The sequence below is a fragment of the Rhagoletis pomonella genome, unplaced genomic scaffold (genome assembly GCF_013731165.1).
Source record: "Rhagoletis pomonella isolate Grant_MI unplaced genomic scaffold, Rhpom_1.0 Rhpom_scaffold_00006, whole genome shotgun sequence".
Lineage (NCBI taxonomy): Eukaryota > Metazoa > Arthropoda > Insecta > Diptera > Tephritidae > Rhagoletis > Rhagoletis pomonella.
The window spans coordinates 49,297,403-49,320,794 of record NW_023458560.1 but is presented as its reverse complement, the minus strand read 5'-3'; the positions used below and the strand labels follow the sequence as shown (position 1 = coordinate 49,320,794).

Genomic DNA, 23,392 nt, shown 5'->3' with positions numbered 1-23,392 from the left:
GTAGACAGACGACGTAAAACCTGAAAAGCCGAAAGAGTAGGAAAAAGTGTGGTACAACAACGGTAACCATGTGCTTCAGCTATCCTCCCACAAAGTAGGAAGTGTATGTGCTCCTCTCATGTCCATTGATGCGCTATAAATACTTATCCCCTTTCCACGTGAAATGGCCTCACTCTCTAGAAGAAGGTGTAATAGCGTATTCTTGACAGAGCCACAGAAGCGACATAGGTTGCTTGACCATATACCTAGAATATGGCTGGGCTCTTCAAAGAGGCCGTAATGATCCAGGTTTCTTCCTCGGGACACCCATGAGCAGCCTGTATATTTTCAGATTGTACCCTCCTAGTTTAGTTTAGTTAAGTTATAGTCTAGGACCATTGAGGATTTGACCTCGAAGCATGAAAGAAACCTTAGTGCTGCCTACTGAACACTTAAAATTAGAATCCTCTTACTTCTATAATTCCTACAAAGGTTGATCACAGCACACAGACTGATGACCGCTTGAAAGTTCCCCAATAAAATCAGAAGACTTAGAGCCGCCTGTATACCACTGTAGTGTGCTCGCCTGAACGTGTAGAAGAGTAGTCCTGGTAGTCCAAGCCACTGCCCCATAGGTTACTTTTGGTCCCACTATCATGGAGTACATCCATCTATGGATCCTTGGAGTGCATTCCCAGGTTTTCCCCGCTAGAAGTTTACATACCATCAGCGCTCTCGTAGAGAGGTGGCCGCCTCAACAGGCGTCCACCAGTGGAGTTTGGACTCCAGAATAAGTTCTATATACTTAACTTCTGTGGCGGCACCGACCGCAACCCCATCCAAGGTTAAGTTCCTCATCCCCTTAACAGTTACTTTCTTGGTCAGAAGGACGATGGCTGTCTTAGAGAGATTGATATTTAAACTAACATCCGTTTCCGGGCTGCAATTCTTTAAGAAATACGCACCATCTGCTATCAAGATTAAGCAAACCTAAATATTAGCCCAACCTTCTTTCTTGCAAAGACGTTGGAACGGTAAGGTGGACAGTTTTGTGAATGAACCCCCCTGACATTGAAATTAATATATTCGCCAAGCAGGGATATTGACTTTTTGTGCTCTGCAGAATCTCACAGAAAAGTTATGGCAATCGCTGGAGAGCAAATAGTTTTGTATAGTTTGCTTTCTAGATATGAATAGAAGAGCCACCGACAACACGTAGCGCTCTCGCCGCTCCTCAAAGCTGGAGCTATACCGCCTACTTTAGCGCAGGAAGTAGTTAGGTTCGTATCCATGAAGGATTACCCACAGGGCGGAGGTATAAAAGATGGGATTTTTATAGTCCATAGTTTTAGATGATTTACTTTGCCTATTTAACGATAAATTCGAAATTCCTACATAACGGCGTTCCTCGCCTTAGAGGCACATGAAGTTATCCCCAAGTTGGTATAAGACTGCCTTAAACTACTAATGGGCATCGCATTTGTTAAGATATCTACCACATTTGAGTTCCTGGTCACAGTGGTGGCTACATGGGCAATGAGGTGGTTGATATTCTAGCCAGGAAATGCGCAGCCGCAGAATACTTTCTTAATCTGCTGTCTAAGGGAAAACTATAATAACTAGATGAAAAAGGTTACACAAAATGACTGGAAGAATTCAAAAGGTAACAGACAGATAAAAGCTTCAATTTCTGATATATCAGCTAGGAGAACCAAAACACTCTTTCACTTCGATAGCCATGACATTTAAGTACCGTTACAGGCTTTCGTTTTCGGGGTGGCAGAGCGCTCGAGTCATCTGTCACGAAGAAAAGAATATAACACAACACATAATGTCCCCCGGTGAAGCTGCCACCACACCCTGATTTCGTGTTTGTCCCTTAGCGCGTTTTCTCAGTACAACGGGAATCAGTGAAGACATGTAACTCAAAAGAGAACTTTTCCGATTGATCCAATTTGGTAGCGGTAATTAGATGCCTTGCCTTAGCCTGAAAGTTCATTCGAATCTAATCTAAGTTTTCTTCTAGAAAAGTGGTCCCACAAATATTTAATAAGTCCTTCGACAGTGCCGAAATCTGATTAAATCACCTATAACTCAAATCGATAACTTTTGATTCACGAAACGCAAATTTTTATTGAACTTGTATGTGTCCAGTGTATGTACCTGCTCGTTTACAGTGAATGTGTCTAACTATAACAAGGATTAGCTTAAGCACAGAATAGATAGTTTTATATGTAACAGATGATTTTAGTCGTGTACCTAAATTGTCTACCCTAATTCACATCTATTGTACCTGCATCTCACTAACATCAATATAATACAATAGCTTATCTAAAATCATACATTTATACAAACAAACTTTCCACAAATCCATTTGCCTTAACTCACCAGTATTTCGAACGTGAACCAGGCATTACAAACACATTCGATATAAAAGAAAGCTATATGCGCATTTGTTTGTGGCTTATCGATATACCAAGCCATATTACCATTGGCCGTATTCACCGATGTATTAACGAGGTATGGCACACGCATATCGGGATGTGTTTTCAGGCAGAATGATAATATGGATACACAAATGAAGAATACCGAAACGACACCGATTGTCTGTAAAATGTAAGAAAGATAATGCCATTTAATTTATGAATGTTTGAGAATTGTATGGATTGCATTAATCATTTAGAATTATTGGATCTTGCCTTGGCCGCATTCGAACTGTACGGCTCATCGAAGAGCGACCAGATGCGCGGCTTCATTTCCTGCCACCAAGACAATGTACCCTTGTAGTAGTCCTCCTCGAAGCCGAATTTACGCGCTAATTCCTCTTCGGACGGTTTTTCTGTATCTAAATCCAGACGATCTAATACCGCCAATGTCTCTTGTGTGTCTCTATGCTGTAAATAAGAAAGAGATAATTAGAGATGTTTTCTCTATTTCACAAAATTTCATATTCCGTTGGAAGTGTAAGTCTCGAAAGCTGCTGAAAGGATTTGTGGGTGAAATTTTAAAATATAATCTGTGGTAGAAAGAGGTGAGAAGACGATCATTTTGGCTGATTACTGAGGAGACAGGTATTCTCTTATATATGTATGGTGTAATATTTTGAGTATCCAGTAATTTTTCAGAAAGTCGTAAAGCTTAAACAGACGGCAGCGTTGATCCGGATTAAGTCGGACTTGATCCGGATCAACTGCAGTTAATTCCTGAGTGGACCCGGATCAACGCTGCCGTCTGTTTATGCTTTTAGAAGATCAAGACTTATACAAAAGTTTGGGCTCATTCTTATATAGATATCCGACTGAAGCTGGGAATTGGTTACGCCTGCCTTGAACTTCTTGTGATTTAAAAACATTAACGGAAAAGAGGTCTCAATGAGTTGGACAGAAAATGATGTTGTATGTCTTTTCTGAAACGGCTTTAATGATTTTGATGAATTGATGTTAATGTTTTGCATTTTAAGGTTATCTAAATAGGTGTTATATTGAGAATATTCGTATAAGGTTGCCACCTATACGAAATTATAAGCAAATTAAATAAAACATCATAATGTGGACAACAACTGAAAGGTAATTTAAAAGTAACCGATTTTGAGGTATTTTTGAATAGGGTTGCCATCTATTATCCATCGTATATTTATTTAATTTATTATTTACAAAGTTAGGATATAATATTAATATTCATTGGCACTAAAAGAAAGCTCTTAAACAATACTTTGCCTAAATCGGAAGTTTTAGCGCTCAGCAGATTAGTAAAGTTGCCACTTATTTCCGATTCTGCAAAATTTAACTAAAAATTTTTGATGTGGATATAAAATGCAAGGTATTTTTAAGAACTTTAATACAGAAATATTTTTTATTTTTTCTCAATCAAAATTTTTATGTTATTAATTAACCATACCGAATCCTTGATCTCCAATTTAATATTTAAAAGCTTTAAAACAGCAACCAAAAATAACCGTAAAATAGCAAAATTTGTATTCTAAGTTCATTTTTATTTTAATTTTTTTTCGATAAAAAATAATTACTAAATTGGGATTTAACATTTTCGGTCAAATTTAATAGTTATTTTGTAATTTTTTTTATTTTTCGATACAAAATAATCGCAATTTTGGACTTATATATTTTTCGATAATTTCTAACTGTTATAATGAAGACTTCGTTTTATATGACCATTTTTAAATTTTTTATTATTTTAAAAATTATATCCGAAAATAAAGATTGTGGTATGATCAAAAAATAAAATCACAAAATAACGATTAATTTTGACCGAAAAAAATAAATATCTAAATTAAACGATTATTCGAAGGTGAAAAGAATAAAAATTGTAATATAAAATTAATGTTAACGTTTAAATTATGGGTTTGATTACACGCGGGAAGGAAAGAACGAAAAAAGTTATTTTCTAGCTGCCGAAATCTCGACGCCATCTTTGTTGTAAGAAGTAAACAACGAAGAGAACGGAGAAAACCGCGAAATTGTTGAACGCATGAAAAAATCATTTTTATTATGCAAATTCTTCTATAAATCGTGCCGTTGTGTTATATTATTCTTTACCTTATGTGTACACACGTTGTCACAGGCGAAAAAGAAGAAAATTGCAGTAAAAAGCCACGACCAAATTGTAAACAATTAAGAAATGTAAACAAACGGCTATTGTCAAAATCGTTAAACTTTTTTACTAAATGCGATTCTAACGGGCTACTCTCCTGCCCGCGTGATCTTGTATTTTTGGTTCATGACCGTTATGGTCCCTGCTTTAAAAGGTATTTGCACTCCGAGCAAAGCTCGGTACTGATCTTAAGAAAATTTGTAACGGTCGGAGCTATTCTTACCCCTAAGAAGATTTGTTATTTTATTGACTACAATCTGCAAGGTTTACAATGAACACATTCGTGTGATCTTAGCTATTCAAAAACAGAAAGAATTTTCTGAAAGCCATATAAAAATTGTGTACACTCTTTAGCAAGCCTAGATTTTTGTTAAGTTAGACCAGGTTCTTACAGCGAGGAACAAACAGAGGAACAAATCTAGTAGGGCCTTAAGGCGTATCGGAAAACAAGTATCGTTTTCTACACTCAGAAAAAAAGCATTTCCTTAAATCAAGAAAACAGTATCCCTGTTCTCGATTTTTATCAGGGACCAAAAATAACTGTTATCTCGAATTTACTAATTGAAAACGTTGCCCGAATTCTGAAATTTAACGAAAACGTTGTTTCATACAGTTTTTAGATGAGAAATATGTTTTCCGTTGCCGATAATAGTTATGTCCCAACGTTTATTTTTTACGTTGCCAATAACTGTTATTATTTTCGTTGCCCATAAGAGTTATTTCCCTACGTTTATTTTTTACGTTGCCGATTAGAGTTATTTCCCAACTCTTATTTTTTACGTTGCCTGATAACTATTATGCAATAGAAATATTTTTTCCGTTGCCAGTCTATACTATCTTCTATACTAATTATATAAAAAGAAGTCCTTTTTTTTTGTAACGGGTAGTCTCGCCAACGGCTGATACGATTTTTTGATGAAATTTTGTGTATAAATAGCTTTCAGCAACCACCATGTTAGGCCTACGAAAAATTTACTTTTTTCCCGCTAGGTAGACCAGGGACCGATCTATTCGAAAAAATCGTATTATTGTCCGACTTGCTTAAAATTTGGTATGAAGGTATCTTTTTGCCTAGATTAGCATACAGGATCCCTTTTTCCGGGAAGTGGACCAGGGACCGATCTATTGGAAAAAATGGTATTTATGATCCGATTTGCTTAAAATTTTGGTACGTAGGTAGCTTTTTGCATAGATTAGGATATCGGATCCTTTTTTCCGGGAAGTGGACCAGGGACCAATCTATTCGAAAAAATCATATTTATGGTCCGATTTGCTCAAAATTTGGTACGCAGGTAGCTTTATGCCTAAATTACCATATAGAATCCTTTTTTTCCGGGAAGTGGACCAGGGACCGATCTATTCGTAAAATCGTATTTATGGCCCGATTTGCTTAAAATTTGGTTTATAGGTAGCTTTTTGCCTAGATTACCATATAGAATCCTTTTTTTCCGGGAAGTGGACCAGGGACTGATCGTTTCGAAAAAATCGTGTTTATGGCCCGATTTGCTTAAAATTTGTTTTACAGGTACCTTTTTGCCTAGATTACCATATAGACTCCTTTTTTCCGGGAAGTGGACCAGGGACCGATCTATTGGTTAGGGCCTTTGTGAATTACGATATATACATCTTCGGTACGTATAAATTTCAATGTAGCTTTTCAAACAGGCGGCAACCCTCCTTCATGCAGTTTCGAAAACCCCTGTCAAAACTATTTCGGTTTATACCCATGATGAAGTAATTCATTTAACTTATAAATAAATTTTAAGCTAGATTTTTAACAGGTGGCAACCCCTTTAATTTGACACCTCACTTTTGAAAATCGAACGAACGGTGCAGATCTGATGGCATTCAAATTATATACTTATATAGACTGGCAACGGAAAAAATATTTCTATTGCATAATAGTTATCAGTAACGTAAAAAAAAACGTCGGGCAGTAAGTGCTATCAGGCAATGTAAAAAATAAGCGTTGGGAAATAACTCTTATTGGCAACGTAAAAAATAAACTTTGGGCAGTAGCTGTTATGGGCAACGTAAAAAATAAACGTTGGGAAATAACTCTTATCGGCAACGTAAAAAATAAACGTTGGGCAGTAACTGTTATGGGCAACGTAAAAAATAAACGTTGGGAAATAACTCTTATGGGTAACGTAAAAAATAAACGCTGGGCAGTAACTGTTATGGGCAACGTAAAAAATAAACGTTGGGAAATAACTCTTATCGACAACGGAAAAAATATTTTTCATCTAATAACTGTTATAGATCAACGTTTTTGCGATAAAACTTATAACTGTTATGTCCCTGATTTTTACTGTTTTTTCCTTAATATTACGAAAAATTTACTGAACTTCAGAAATTTTTGCTTAATTTAAAAATAAAGTGCCATTAATTTGAAGAAGTAAATTTATTCAATATAAGTAATAATTTCCTCAATATAAGTAATAATTTCCTTAAATAATTTTGAGTTTTGTCAGTGCTGTTTAGACAAAGTTAATTGCTTTCCTGTCAAATGTCGGCTGTGGCGTCGCGTGCAGACTACTGATTCTGGTTCGGAGATCGCAGGTTCGAATCCGGTTGGAGGTGGTTAGAGTAAAGTAAGTCAATTATTTCAATTTAAATATAAATTACAAATTTTAAAATTAATTTCATATATAGAAAAACCTAAATACTCAAATGCCATAACAAATAAATTAGATAAATTTGTTTTTTAAATACAATTTAAAAAATTACAGTAAAAAAATAAATAAGAAATAAATAAAAAATTAAAAAAATAATCCTGCTGTAGGACTCGAACCTTGCATCTCTCGACTAGCACTCCAGAGCTTTGCCCTGTCTACCATTGTCACTGTTTGAGCGTCGCGAGCAAAATGACATACTTATTCCTTTCACGGGGGATGAAATGGCAAGTAAATTTTTCTTAAAAACTAAGCAATTCTATTTTCCTTAATAATAGAATGATATACTTTTTTCCTAGCATTAAGGAATGTTTCTTCTGAATGCAGGTCAACTATGGCTCCGATTCAAACAATATCAAGGATTTGTTAGGCTAGTTTAACAACAATCCGGATTTGTATAATTATACCTTTCATGAGCATGAAATGGTATTATAACTTTGGTCCGATGTTTGTAAGTACCAGAACAAAAAGAGATAGACCCATGAAAATGTATACTTATATGATCAGAACGTCGAGCTGAGTTGATTTAGCCATGTCCGTCTGTCCGTCTGTCTGTCTGTTTGTATGCAATCTAGTCTCTCAGTTTTCGAGATATCCGGATAAAATTTGGTAGGTGGGTGTATTTTTATAATGTATTAATCATTTGTCGGAACCGGAAGAATCGGACCACTATAACATATAGCTCCCATACAACTGATTGCTCAGATATGAGATTTTTCATTATAACTTATCCATTTATGCAGCTACGAACATGAAATTTTGCAATACTTGCACCCATTATCAACAGAATACTTACAGTGAAAATTACAAAGATCGGGTCACTATAACCTATAGCTCCCATACAACTGATTGTTCAGATATAAAATTTTGCGTTATAACTCCTCCATTTATATAGCTAGGAACATAAAATTCCGCACTGTTTTCACTAATTATCAACAGAAAACTTACAGTGAAAATTAAAAAGATCGGGTAACTATAACCTATAGCTCCCATACAACTGATTGTTCAGATATGAGATTTTTCGTTATAATTCATCCATTTATGTAGCTAGGACCATGAAATTTCGCGCTGTTTTCACTCATTATCAACAGAATACTTACAGCGAAAATAACAAAGATCGGGTCACTATAACCTGCAGCCCCCATACAACTGATTGTTCAGATATGAGGTCTTTTATCATAACTCCTCCATTTATGCAGCTAGAAACATGAAATTTCGCACCATTTTCACTCATTATTAACAGAATACTTACAGTGAAAATAGCAAGGATCGGGTGACTACAACATATATCTTCCATACATCTGATTGTTCAGATATGGGATTTTACTGTAAAACTCCTTTATTTGAACAGCTAAAACCGATAAATTTCGTAAGATATTTTATAAATAATAATACAAAGTCTACTGAGAAAATCGTCAAAATTTATGCTGTATAAGCTTTATCTCCTATAGCACTGATTGTTAAGATACCAGTTTTTGCCATATATCTCCTTTATGTACGAAACTAAACCCAATAAATTGTGTTACCGGTTTACATACCGATCACATAGCGGTGAAAATCACTTAGATTGGTGTCATATAAAGTATATCTTCCATACCTCTGATTGTTTAGTTGCGATTTTTTATATAAGTATGTAACTCCTCTATCGATGTATGCAGATGTATTCAAAAGCAGTAATCTGTCAAAGTAAAATTTGCAGATGTTCATGAAAGGTATGAAGCCTTCGGCATAGCCGAAGACAGCGCTGCTCTTACTTGTTTTTGAATAATAATAAACCCCCAAAATCTTAGTTAAGTTTAATCGTATACTCACCTGTGTATAAGTCATCCCAAAATCTTAGTTAAGTTTAATCGTATACTCACCTGTGTATAAGTCATCCAACAACACGGCTCTACTTGATTCGAATCTAAGCCCCAAAACTCGAGTTCTTCTTCGAACAAAGGCCCGCAAACGTCTGTTGGATAGTGCAGCTTGCCGGTTCTAGAATGTGAAAGGCAGTAAGTAATTTATTTTTATTTTTTGTTTTGATTCTTCGACTCCTTCCCTACTCACCTATAGTAGTTTAGTACTTGAGCAAAGACTCCCGGATGTCGATCGAAGAAATATTCGTTCAATATAGGATCGTAATTGGCTAATGCCTCGGTGAGGCGTGACAATCTTGTGGCGGGTATTTTCTTCAATGTCGCCTTATACGTTTCGTGCCGAATGCCGCCCACATTCAGCACGACCCGATTTTCCGAATCCATATTTATCAGATTCATAGCTGCATGCGAGTAGTGCATATTTTTAGGTAAGAATTTCATTTGTGAGCTTTGGTAGGTGCGTGTCTGATGGTGCCTCATAAAAACCGAATAATTTGTTAATGTTTGATAGGGGAAGAAGGTGTGTATGTAGGTGTTTTTGCAAAAATGTGCTTGCCTGTATGTATGTAGATATGTACAGTGGTTGGTTTTGGGGATAGGTATGTCTTTCAGTATACGTGTGTGTGTCTGTGTTTAAAAGGGTTTGTAAGGATTGCAGTTTTTGTTTTCTTTTTCTAATTATAAATCAATTTTGTTGATTATTGCCGACCTTTCAGTTGTTATTGTTGTGCTTTCCCCTCACGTTTTTCAGTTTTACTGTGCCACCTGCGTGTGATAACAAATTCTGTGTGATGCATGTGTAGATTACCGGAGTTAGTTCAGCTAGTTTTTGGCATTGCCGTTGAATGATATCACCAGCGTTTAACATATCATCTGTGAAGAGAGAGAAATTGGTGTGAAATTACTTAAGAAGTGTATATATATATATATATATATAAGATGAATTTACGAAAATATATCTGCAATGCATTGCTCACAAAAATAACAAGTATGTAATATCAAATACATTTTTTTCATCAGCTTGAACTTGTCAGCAGAGGGAACCAGCTGAGAGCATTGAATTTTTTGAGCCTTAAGATTAAATTTGATCATAAACTTCTTGAAAATGTATTAATGAATTCTACTGTCAACATCCACCAGTTTACTTCAACAAAATTTCAATTGCTAATCCAATTGAAGGCATTTACCCAAGACCCTATCAAAAAAAAAGTTGTGTATGGATCCCACGCCCGACTTAAGTGAAACTTCTTCCCATTTCCCGTATGGCTCACGATGTTATATGAGTATTTTTCGGCATAATAACTCAATCTCAATCTTAATTTAAATCTCACTCTTAATCTTAATCCCAATCTTAATTTCTCTCCGTCTTAATCCAAATCTTAATCTTAATCTTAATCTTTATCTCAATCTCAATCTAAATCTAAATTTTAATCTTAATGCAAATCTTACTGCTACCCTTCTCAATTTTTATCTTAATCTTAATCCCAATCTTAATCCTAATCTTTGTCTTAGTCTTAATCTTCATCTTAATCTTAATCTTAATGCTACCCTTCTGAATCTTAATCTCAATCTCAATCTTAATCTTAATATTAATCTAAATCTAAATCTAAATCTTAATCTTAAACTTAATTCAAATCTTAGTGCTACCCTTCTACTCAATCTTAATCCCAATCTTAATCCTAATCTTTGTCTTAGTCTTAATCTCAATCCTAATTTTCATCTTAATCATAATCTTAATCTCAATCTTAATGCTACCCTTCTAAATCTTAATCTAAATCTTAATCTCAATCTCAATCTTAATTTTAATCTTAATCCTAATCTTAGTCTTAATTTTAATCTCAATCTAAATCTTAATCTTAATATCAATCTTAATACTACCCTTCTTAATATTAATCTCAATCTTAATCTTAATCTTAATCCCAATCTTAATCTTAATTTTAGTCTTAATCTTAATCATAATCTTAATCTCAATCTTAATATCATTCTTAATCATAATTTTAAACTTATTCTTAATTTCAATCTTAACCTTAACATTAATATGAATTTCAATTTTAGTCTTAATCTTAAAATTAAACTTAATCTGAAATACTGAAACTTCTCATACGGGCTCTCTAGAATTCTGGAAGATCTCCCAGCATACTTCAAGCGCCTGGCTACACAGTCGCGCCCACTAGATCGCGGAATCATTTCCAAACAAGGGATCAATGGGAGGAGGATTCAGTCCTGATCTCCTACTCTGATTCAGCAGCCTTCGATGGCTCCAAGTTAGATCTGAAGGTAGGGAGTGGGGTGTACTCGCAAAAACTCTCTCTTAGCCACAGTTTCTATTGGCCAGACCTCTGTAGGCTGATCTGACGGCTGATCGATTCGTATATTACTTTATTTGCAGGAGCTATTTCTGACAGCCAGGCGGCTATCAAAGCACTTAGTTGTGACAAATCGACATCGAAGATGGTCATTGAATGTAGACATACTCTAAGTGAGCCGGTCATGAGATGTTTCACTCATGTCGTATGGGTGTCAGGCCACAGAGACATACCGGGAAACTGTCAAGCCGGAAAAAATCTTTATCGAAAGGGCAAACAAATGATGGACTATGGAACTCACATGCAGGATAGCTAGACATATTTGGCCTAAGTTGGATAAACGCAAATCTCGGCTCTCCTCCGACATGTAATTGGAGTTCACACCGGGCACTGCCAGACGGGAACCGCGCCATTAGAGTGGTTATGCAGTCAAATGACTGGTGTCTGGCTGGAGGATATCGAAAGCGTAGAGCACTTTGTGACGCCCGCTCCTTCACTACTCTTTTCAATATTTGGCTGAACTGTATTCAGTTTGTATCTACGATGTTGTGCGCTTCTTCAGAGCAACAAAGGGTTTTCATCTAAGGTGAGAGCAGGGAAGTAATGAGGCTCTAATATGGCCCATGGAGGCCTAATTGTGTCCTTTTCTAGTGCTGTATGAGGACAGGTAGGCTAGTAAATAACTTGCAGATGACGTATTCAGAAGAATGATACTATTTCTGTTAATGCCAATGAGAAAGCCATTTGTTAGTTACAAATCACCCGGCATCGCGTCATCTTAACTCTCGACCTACTGAAAGAACTACCAATACTAAAACCAATTCAGAGAGCGGCCATTAACCTCTAGTAGACACCCTTTGAAGCCTATAAGCTTCTGGTATATCTTACAGAAATCCGAAATTCTCGGCATCCTAACATGCATACAAAGAATGAAAAAATATGAACACAGCTTCTTCCTTCGAGGATCAGTTGGATGCGTAACAGTTTGAAAGGAAGATTTGAGGTGATACCAACTCGTAAAAGTTGGATATCTCTCAGCCGTCGCTCCTCTGAATATTGGAGTGTTTTTAGGCATTAACTAAATATGGCTATCTTGAAGCCTGCATCCCTGTTACATTGTAAAACAATTCCTATTGAAAATATCTATAAGTACATTTTTAGCGAGAACCAAGCGGCTGTTAAATTCCGGAGAAAACTTTTGATTCGCCACAGGTATTCTCCTAACAGCACGGTCCATTTTTTATTTTTTCCATGAAATGATAAAAATCGATTAATTTTCCATGAAAACTGTTAATAATAACCTCTTTCTGTTGAAAATTCCACTTTGTTTTAAAATATTAGCGAACTCATAAACAAATAATAATGCAAAAGCATTTTAACAACAAATTGAAATATGATGAAAGAATTAGGCGCCCACATTGCCATCACCGCCGATTTTAAAATACCAATTGTTTACAATTTTGAGAAAAAAAAACTTGTAGCCTTGCGTAAATAATTTCAATCGCTTGCTGCATATTAGTTTTCTATAATGACGAATAAAATTTTCGCCATATTTCATTGTTTCGTGAATTTTGTTATTCATCTTAAAAATTTCTTTATAATTGGTTTTTAATTTTTTTTTTAAATTTGAAATTTCCGTTTTTCATGTTTGAATTTTGCTGTTTGTTTTTCTTTTTGTACTTGCGTACTCGTTGTACTACAAGTGTAAATTTCCTTTTATTATTGAACTAAATCAGCGCAAATTATGGATTTATGTACGTACAAGAAAACAGCGTCCACGCACGATTGACTAAGTCAATTGAGTGAAACAATATTTTGGGAAACACTCTAAAGCCGACTAGGCAAACGGGAGAGAGCCGCAGGAAAGAATCAACAAAACTGTCAGAATAATAAATAAACAACCAATCTGAAAAGTTAAACATGCAAAATACACACTGCCATTGATTAATAACAAATGACGAGCCACTTTTGTGGAGATGAGGAGTGGCGAAAGAGGCAGCGAAAGCGAAAAGGAGGAACAGAAAAAAAGTAAAAATTAAAAAAAATAAACGCTTTATTTAGAAGGTGAACACAGGCGCTTATACATATATATAAACTAGCAAACACACACACCCAAGTATGGAGTGTCCATTCGTGTATGCATAAACAATCGTTTTTGCATACATATACATATGCCCATGTGCATGTACACGCCGCTGGGTGCATCGCTTGAATATTGTTTACCTAAATAGTCAGAAAACGAAAATTTTAATTTATGAACAAAATAAACAAGTTGTGTGTGTTGGCCACACTACATAATCCCTGTAGGGAAACCGGGGACTAGTGAATCAAATTTCTAGTTCCGTACTAAGTCTTTATCGATAGGAACTAGATCCCCACAAGTCCAAAATCTGCGAAAAGTGGTACTTTTAAAAAACTAATTTTTTCAGTTTTTTTCACTAGAAATCTATATCTAAAGTGACGAATTTTGAAATGGTTCGGAACTATAGAAAAGGGGATGCAGAACGAACTAGATCGTATTTGTCGAATTTAGAATTAGTTCGGAACTATCGAATAAGGGATGCAGCAGGGGGCTTGTTTACTTTACATAGATATGTGTTCGGCGGCTTTTTCGTTCAAATACGCTTCTATTATGTGCTTCGCAGATGCTTTTTCATAGCTTGGTAATACAAAACAAAGCTTTGTATTAACATATTAACATCTTGGGACAGTCTGGAATCTAAGAAATAACAGCGAGTACCTCTGCAAACTCAGCTAAAGCTAAAGGTATGTAAAGGTACATTTCTTACAATCATTCAAACAAATTTAATTTCAAATTGAAAACACATTTCTTCCAAAATAACTTAAAATCGCACACATGGAAGAACCAAAAAGATTGAAAAATCGTGATACTTTTTTCTTTCGTCTGTCGATTTTAGAACTGATTCGGAACTATAGAATTTAGCACTAGTTCGGAACTATCGAAAAAGGGTTGCAGCGGGGGGCAATTGACACTTCCTAGGACATCGCCATGTTAAATTCGCCAGTTGCTTGCATGCAAAAGAGATTTATCGCGAACCAGTACTGGGTCTAAATGTACCAGAAGCGCACCAGTTCAGGACTAGAGATTTTCCCCACAGGGATATTGCTGGAGCGCTCACGAGCAAGCATATATTTACACATGTACATGGATTGACACATGCATGCACAAATATTAATTTTTGTTTGCATGGGGGTACGTCGCCTGCAGGGAAATCTAAAATTGAAGAGAAAATAAATCTAGTTTACCATCAAATGCAGAGAAAATTTGCAAGAGTGGCTTCCTTACATCTCCCACGTTGTACTGACAGTTTCTAAGCATATCCAGTGTTGCCATAAAGAAAAATTTTTCTTATAAAACTTCTTACTAAAATAGATCGTGACCAATTAAAATTTTAACTCCACTTCTCGATTGTTTAACAGGGCAGTTCTCGCAACTGTCCTTCAATTCACCACAGTCTTTCAACCGATAAAAATATTTTTAAAGATTAAATAAAATTAAAATAAATGGTTTTTTCACCTTTAAACAATAAGATCTAAAAATTAAGTTTGAAAAGGAAAAAAATTAAATCAAAAAAGAAGAGAATAGCACTTAATTAAATTAACAAAAATTAAAAAATAAACTAAAAATGTAAAGAAAATTAAATTAAGAAAGAAAAAAAATTAGAAAGAAAAAAATACATTAAATGCAATTCTAAAAATTAAATTAAATTAAAACAATAAAATCTAAAAAATAAAAGAAAATTTAATTAAGAAGGAAAAAATTACGATTTTTACGAAATTGAAACGACAAAATCTAAAAATCAAAATAAAACTAAATTAAAAAAGAAAAACAAGTTAAACTAACAAAATGATGAAATTAAAAAGCTCTTCCTTACAAAACAATAACATCCACAAATTAAAGAAAATATGAAATTACACTATACGGCATACTCGACTTTTTTTCTGGGTATTGAACCAAACTAATTTTTTTAAAAGATTGACTCATAAGGAAAAGAAAAAAAATATATCTCCGTCTTACGAAGTTAGCCTCCAAAATCGAGATATGGGCTCTCGAAGTTCGAAATTAGAAATTTGGTAAAAAATTATTTTTAATTATTGTATGTAAACAATAAAAAGGTAAAAATATAGATGTGGTCCGCCTTTTGCTCTTATTTAAACGGTATGCAATTTTTTTTCTGCAAACTTATATTACGGATGCTATAAGGAGTCAAAGGTCAGATGCTCGAAAAATTTAAAAAATTATAATTACAAAAATTTTGAACTGATTTCTGATCCCTTATTTGCTTTGTATGCTATTTTCAACAAATATAGGCCAAAAAAACTATACATTTTCAAAGTTTAGAGAAAGAAATTTGCCGCCGTACTGAGATTTTTGGACCCTGAAACTTGTTTTCTCGAGAACACGAATTGATCTAGTAAATCTGAGTATGAGGCATTTGTTCGTATGGCCAACAGCTATCAAACCTCCTTCGTAATAAAATTATCAAAAGAACTGCATTCCATTTGCAAATTTAAAATTTACATAATTGACATGCACAGAACTTTAATTTATAAGAAGCTTTATGTGAAGCGTGCCATAAACCGCTGCAAGCGTACTCGTACATATATGCCTTTGTAGTGTGTTTACAAATTCAGACATGTAAGTAAGTAAGTAAGTAAGTACACATGTACACATGCATGCACATGCCAATCGTTATCGTTACACACAGCGCACGCAAATACGAAACTTTTAATAGCCATAGGAATGGCCTACCAAAAGAGAAATATTACATTTCAAAAAAATAAAATAATAATAACAATTATGCCCACCCATGGCGCGCTGTCGGGCCACCACTGCGTATGAGTAACCGTTCACTTAGATTCACTTGCACTCACATTTGCCGAAACAACAAAGTAAAAGCGCAAATTCAGACAGGCTGCGCTACTTTTTTCAACCCCACAATTATTTTAGCGCTCAAGCCCCACCTCCTCGTTAGTATCACCCACGCCTCCTTGCCCCCTGCCCTATAACCTACATAAGTACATAATATGCCTATTTGGCCTTCTATACATGGTTTGCCATTTTAAATCGCACAGCCATCAATTCTTTGCTTTGATTTGGGTTTTCATTTCGCTTTAATAATTAAACACTTCACATATCATTTTCGAAAATTTGTAATACCCAAAGAGCGTAGAACACATTTTGAAAGAAAAAGAAGCGCATTCAAAATTTATGACAGCCGTTTTAGCAGCCCACTCAGTTGTTTCGCATTAATTATCTTTTTTTCGCGTACTCTTACTTTAATTGAGAAATTAAATATAGTTGTTGATGGTTTTTGGCATTTTGAAAAGTGCCAGGATTGCTTATCGATTGAGCTGTCAATTGAAACTTGCTGCGTATTTGTATACATAAATATTTAGACCAAATGTCATTTACATTTGGATATTTTTATTAATAGGACTTAACCTAATTTCGAAGTAACAAAATTTAGGGAATAAATGTTTTTATATGCATTTAAGAATGTACAGAATATTGGTAAAGCACAATGCTCAATATTGCGCGATATTTTCCGTGGTCGGTGACCTCAATCTGCAGTGGCTCAAACAAATTACCATGTGTTGATATTATTTAAATATTATTATATTATATTATAAAAATATCATCCAAGCTTTATCCAAAAACATATAAATCACAGTTTCAAACTTTATACAAAATTTAGGAAAATTCAATAAATTTCCAATTTTTCAATCTGATTCCCTGGGACATTTTTGGGTATGCAGTTTTATAGCCCATACAATTTTAGTTTAACGAAGTGCAAGTTTCAACTGGCTAAAAAATTGCGTTGATTTTTGAGAATTTTTTTTTAGACTACTTTTTCGTTTTTTTCATATAACAAGTTCAATTTACAAAAACTGACGTTGTTTTTTTTTTTAATTTCATTGCTAGCGGTCTCCCGCGTTTTATTTCATTAACAGTTCATGCTTATATGGGAAAAAGTGCAAAAATCTTGCACTTCATCAAATTGCAGGTGCAAAAATGTTCTAAAGATTCAGATTAAAAAGTTGAAATTTTGATGAACCTTTGTTGACTTTCCCTATATATATTTTGTATAAAGTTGGAAACTGTGATTTATTTGTTTTGGTTACAGCTTTAAAAAAAAAATTAGTTCGGTAAACATTACGATTATGTATTTAAAAAAATCAGCACGTGTTCATTTGTTTGAGTCACTGTATATATGTACTTATATAATGCGCGAAGGAATTTTTTTGACTTTGTCAAGCATCGTCGGTTCGATTTTCAAAAATGGGGTGTCAAATTACAAGTCTTGGTCTGTGATGTGCAATAAGATCTTACATTTTCGAAAAGAGTTGCCACCTTTTAAAAGTGAAATTCCAATTATTTAAAAAGTTGGATCAATTATTACAATATGGACATCAAATGGTTTTGAAAAGGTTGGAAAGTTGAGAAATTTTTCATAATCATTCCAGTTTTTTCTTTATTTTTTGAGAAAAAAATTAAAAAATAAAAAATCTAACTTTAACAGGAGAAAAGTTCAAAAAATAACCAATTCTGTGCCAATATTTTGCATTTATGTTAAAACCTGTTCTGTTACCAAGAACGAACTTCAAGTTACTAATGAAGAAGAAGCAATGAGTGGTCAAATGAAAGTGCGCAAAGAGTTTTTGTATGAAAAATGAGCAGGAAATAATGTTACTCATACGCCATGTATACCTGTAAGTCCGCATTAGCCCCGAACTGGTACCGCAATGGTCCGAACTAGACCCAAAATGCGCCCCTTAACTACTCCGGATGCCTCGTTGCGTATTACAGCAAGCCTAATTTTGCATTAGTATAAGTAGATGGCGGGCGTTGAAACCCGAATCGACTTACGTGATTTTTGCTGTTTTGCGTGAAGACTTAGAATGTCAGTTTGACGCATATGAACCATAATTTATCATAAATCATTAGGCAAGAAGCTAACGATGCTTTTAGAGCTTTCCACTAGTCGTTGTGATATGGGAGTTCAAATTGAGTCCTTTATTTTAGCTGTTGTGATAGCTCAATTTATTTGATCTTTGCACTAAAAGAAAATTTGTAAAAATACTTTTCTTATTCAGCAAAAACTTAAACAAATTACAGTCTTTCGAGCTTAGTATTGCATGATGAGTCCACACTATGAATGTAAATGAATATTTTTCAATAATATGGCAAACTTAAAAGTTTTTATTTGATTAAAACCTCAGCAGCGACGCCTAAAATTTGTTTTAAAATTTTGAACTTTTCTTGCAAGACCCTACAAAATTTTTATTTTCATATTTTTTTAAGGACCACCCTAATGCGCGCCTGTATATGTAGGCACACACGTGTATTATTGCTATCGGTTGTTGTATTTTTTTTCTGTGCTTGGCCACAATACCTACTTCACATGCTTCACGGCTAGTTTAAAAGAGCACACACTTGCGAAAGCAAACAAAAAAAAAAACAATTTGGCAAATCTCACTTCACAATTCCGGCATTTATTGCGGGCGAAGCATTTATTTTTTTAACGTTTTTCCAAGTACTAATATAAATAAATTCAATTGATTATGAACGTTTATGGCCAAATATTTTCATTGCTATTTGTAACATAAACACTTACATACATATGTACATTAGACCGAACCGCGAAAAAAAGTTCGCCGTGCACCGCTGAGTCTAAAGTATCTATGCAAGGCAATTTTAAAACAAAAATAATTTTTTCTTTTGGACGAACGTAGAGGTGGACTTTTTAAATTTTTCGGTATATCTTCGGCATTTACAGTCGGATTTTGGAGTATGATATATGTATGTTTTTTTCTCGAAGATCCAATTTTAAATTTTTTTTGTTCTAAAATTCATTGAACACAAGTACTCCGTTATAGTACTTACCCACCAGATATCAGTTCTTATTACACTAACGTACCACCCTAATATCAGTAAATTAAATCTGACCAAAAATCATTAAACTTTTGCTAGGAAAGTATTTCGATAATTACAGTAGAATATTTAAAACGAATTTCGGTGTTACCGAAAAATTTAAAAAGGAAACCCGTAATTTTGGTAGAAGAAAGAAAAAAAAAACAAGTTTCTTTTCGAAATTTCACTGCACAATTTATTTAGTCTTTTTTTTTTGTTTACAGTCTAATGTACACCTATATACGTAAAGAGATATTATCGCTTGCATTTTTTTAGCACTTCATTCGATGGTGCGAACATTATTCTATAATTGATGAGCTGAATTTTATTCATGTTCAAATTTTATATGTGCAGATTTTTTTGCACCTTTGAAGCTGATGCTGTTCGTAAATGTTTGCACTTTTTTCACTTTTAATTTATTTTCAAATTTATTTGTTTTAATTTTCTTTGTTTGTGCTTTGAAGGCTTGTAAATTTGCCAGTCTGGAATGTATGTATGTATGAAGGTGTGTATATCGTTACACGCCTGCGGTTGTTGTGCACAACTTCACAACTCTGTTTGCCAAATACATGACAGGTACACTTTGCTTTGTACCTGTCTGCCTGCTGCCTGTTGGCAAGTTGCATCGATTTTTCTCGCCCATTGTATTTTTAAAACTTCATTCTACATGTAATTATGTGGAAAAACAAGCGGTGAAACCATACATACATACATACACATGTATGAGTGAATCTATTTACAAAGTACATATGTAGTAGCAAAGCAAGTGAACAATCGTTAGTTTTGCTAGCAGCATATTCACCTGCACGCATACATATGTGTGTATGCACATTAGGGTGATCCAAATATTCATCTGAAAAATTTAAGTTGGAATTTTAATGCTCTCACCCCTAGGACTGTGCTATGCCGAAAAAATTATAACCCTGTTTTTTTTATATTTTAAATCAAAAATATTGAGGGGTCACTCAAAGTTTTCCATGTATTTTATATCGGAAAAAATAGTTTTTCGTAGAAACGGTATAGAATTGTTGAAATGAATATTTTTCGTTAAAAAACTTTATTTCGCTTCAAGAGACTTGCAATAATAATATCCAATTGTTTACCATTTTTAATGCTAGCGATTTTTTATGGGTCCCCCTTGTTGCATTTTTTTTGTGGGTTTAGGGGTCCTATAAAAAATAGTTTAATATTGAAAACTGGTTAAATAAACTATTGAGTATAATCATTTACAGTCTTCGAAGAGAAACAAAACTATCCAATCGAAATAGAGTTTAGAGCGACCTCAGGCTGGGGTATACTTTTTTTGGTATATGACAATCCTAGGGGATGACCGCATTAAAATTCCGACTATACTTTTTTTTTTTACCACCCTAATGTACATACATACATACATATGTATGTACATCGAAGTCCTGCCAAAGCCACATGTCAGACAGGTAGGCTGGCCGGATTGTAGTGGTTTCCAGGGCAGGGAAGCAACCAATTTGGGTGGCTAGGCGACTGTTGTTGTTGGCCAATCGACCGACCCAGCGTCCTTTTGACTAACTGACTGGCTGCCTGACTATGTTAGCTGCGGCAAGTAAACGACCTGTCAAGTGCGAGCCGGAAGGCGGTGCGGTGAGTTTTATGTGCCACCACATGCTGCACGCCCTTTACAGCGGCAACATATTGGAATTTTGGCAATATTACACAGCATATAGCTGGAGTATGTAGTAAGTTTGCACGCGCATGTGTGTGTGCTGCCACCCGCTGTTTCATGCATCTTTTTTAAATGTGTCAAACTTTACCTACAATAAATATTAAGGGCGGCACGCTTTTTCAATGTAGGCTACACACGCACACACATACATACATTCCTTTGCTTTTCTCTTTGTATTTGTGAGCGTGGCACATCCCTGCTAGCATTTATTATCGCGGAAGTGGCGAAAAAGTAACTTCAAGAAGGTAAATTTCATCGCGGAAGTTATCGCTTTCTCATCTTTTTACTATCCTCCTTCGGGAAAGACTGTTCCCCGTAAGCGTTACGTCCACACTGACACACATGCGACACTACAGGAAGTGACTTCTTAGTGTCGTCTGGAAGAGACAAAAGCGGTACACCCAAACATACTCGCATACGACGCTTCCGAAAGTAACTTCTTAGTGTCGTGTGGGAGACAGATTTAATTAATGTAAAAAACTGCAAATATATTTGCTTAATTTTTTTAACTTTTATTAATATTAAAAACAACAAAAACATTTTGTTTAAATTATTCAGTTAAGTATAATTTGGTAACATTATTTCGTTAAGTATAGGAGTTAAGGAATTAATTGCAGAGGCGTGTATTTTCATTTGAATGTTTCCATTTGAGCACTCAATCCCTGGCGTGTAAGAAATGTTGTTGCACAATTTTATTTATTTGAAAATCTGTCGAATTTTGGAACTTGGAGTGACAAACATCTGAGAAAAATAAGAAAATGAATCTTAGTTAATATAAGCATTTCTAATTACATACATATATTATTTTAAACCTTTTATGATGGAAAAAACTGCAAAGTTTTGTATGCTTGGCTTCTCCGATGTCCCACGCCAAGTTAAATTAATCGCCAACTTATAAGACACAATTTGCTTTAACGCTAAACGGACTTATAATCGCCAACGTGCTGTACCGCTTTCAATATGTATGTGACTATTTATTTATTTATATAACATCAAATTTCTGAGTTGACGAATTTAAGAGCATTGTCTGCTAAATGTATGTAACTATTGTAATAAAAAAATTTTTGTGCTGAATTTTTTTTTTTGATTTTTATTTCGCCGTTAACTAGACAAACCAGAAATTGTCTTCTTTTTGCACGATAAGAAGTTAAGAACGCGATAGTAGTGCATTTTGTTTTTGTAAAATATGGACCATCTTTCAACTAACGTTTAGAAGTGCCTCAGACGTTACTTCTTTGGTATAGACGAGAAAACGATCTTCTAAATGCTGGCAGGGATCGCGCATGTTGACTTTATTTCCTAATCTATTAGTTTTCAATTTTAAATTTTCCAATTTTCAGTTTACCTTTTAATTTTGAGTATCCTCTCAGACAAACACAGCTGCGTACATATACATATCTAGTACTTAGTATACTTGTATGTACATATGTCACTTTTTTCACTCACTTTCTATTCGCCTGCGCCGCACCTTCACCACTACCACCCCCACCAACGCGAGCGCTGCGTTATTTCTTTTATGTTGCCACCAATTAATTGACTATTTCGGCACATAAAAAAACGTTTACGTAGACACAGTCGCACTCACACCCCCACACCCACCGTAGTGATTTGCCATTAAATTCACAATACACACAACGCTGCGTTTTTTTCTTTGACCCTTAACGTCACTAAGGTATTCCTGTTATTCTCATTTTGCCAAACGGCCTATCCTTTTGTTTTCTATTTTTTTTTTTTTGCCCAGCACCATGTATGTATGTAACTCCCTCTTTTTTGCCTCACCTATGTAAGCCGTCTAAAGTGTCGAAGTCCTGGCTGCCTCCTTTGCAGTCTTGGCTGCCTTCGCTGAAGCTGTCCCAATTACCCTCGCCGCTGCTACACGCGCTTGCATTAAGGCATTGAGCACGAACACTTTGTATAATTTCTTTCCACAGTTTTTATTATATTTTTTTCACTTTTCTACTCCTGTTTTTTGGTGCACTACTTACGACACTTTTTTTTCAGAACTTTTTCCTCTTGTGTGAACAATAATGCTGTTGCTGCTGCTGTTGCTGCTTCTTCTACTTCCTTTTTTTATGCCACAACCTTTTCCTTCTTTGCTTTTTTTCCTTTCGCTGCTTCACTTGCTCACTCATTCAACTAAACATAAATATACATATCCACATATGTATATTATATACTATTTATGTATTTTAGCTCAGTTTTATATCGGTTTTATTAAAACAATTTTTATTGGGAATTTTCTTGTATGTAAATAAATTTTTTTATTGAGCGTTTTTCGCTGCCCGTATTGCTTTCCGTTTACACGTTTCACTAGTCCGAAAATCTTT

At 34.8% G+C, this 23,392-nt stretch overlaps 1 protein-coding gene across 1 annotated transcript in view; it reads right to left on the bottom strand.

Annotated features, from left to right (window-relative positions):
• The window catches only part of LOC118740891 (potassium voltage-gated channel protein Shaw), a 45,561-nt gene extending 22,181 nt beyond the window's left edge, over nucleotides 1-23,380 (bottom strand). The window contains exons 1-5 of the mRNA XM_036472629.1: nucleotides 22,845-23,380; nucleotides 9,315-9,997; nucleotides 9,125-9,242; nucleotides 2,679-2,873; nucleotides 2,368-2,586 (exon numbers count right to left, since the gene is read on the bottom strand). Coding sequence (XP_036328522.1) covers nucleotides 2,368-2,586; nucleotides 2,679-2,873; nucleotides 9,125-9,242; nucleotides 9,315-9,604 — 822 coding nt within the window. The 5' untranslated portion in view covers nucleotides 9,605-9,997; nucleotides 22,845-23,380. The remainder of the gene's footprint in view (nucleotides 1-2,367; nucleotides 2,587-2,678; nucleotides 2,874-9,124; nucleotides 9,243-9,314; nucleotides 9,998-22,844) is intronic.
• Nucleotides 23,381-23,392: the final 12 nt, after the last annotated feature.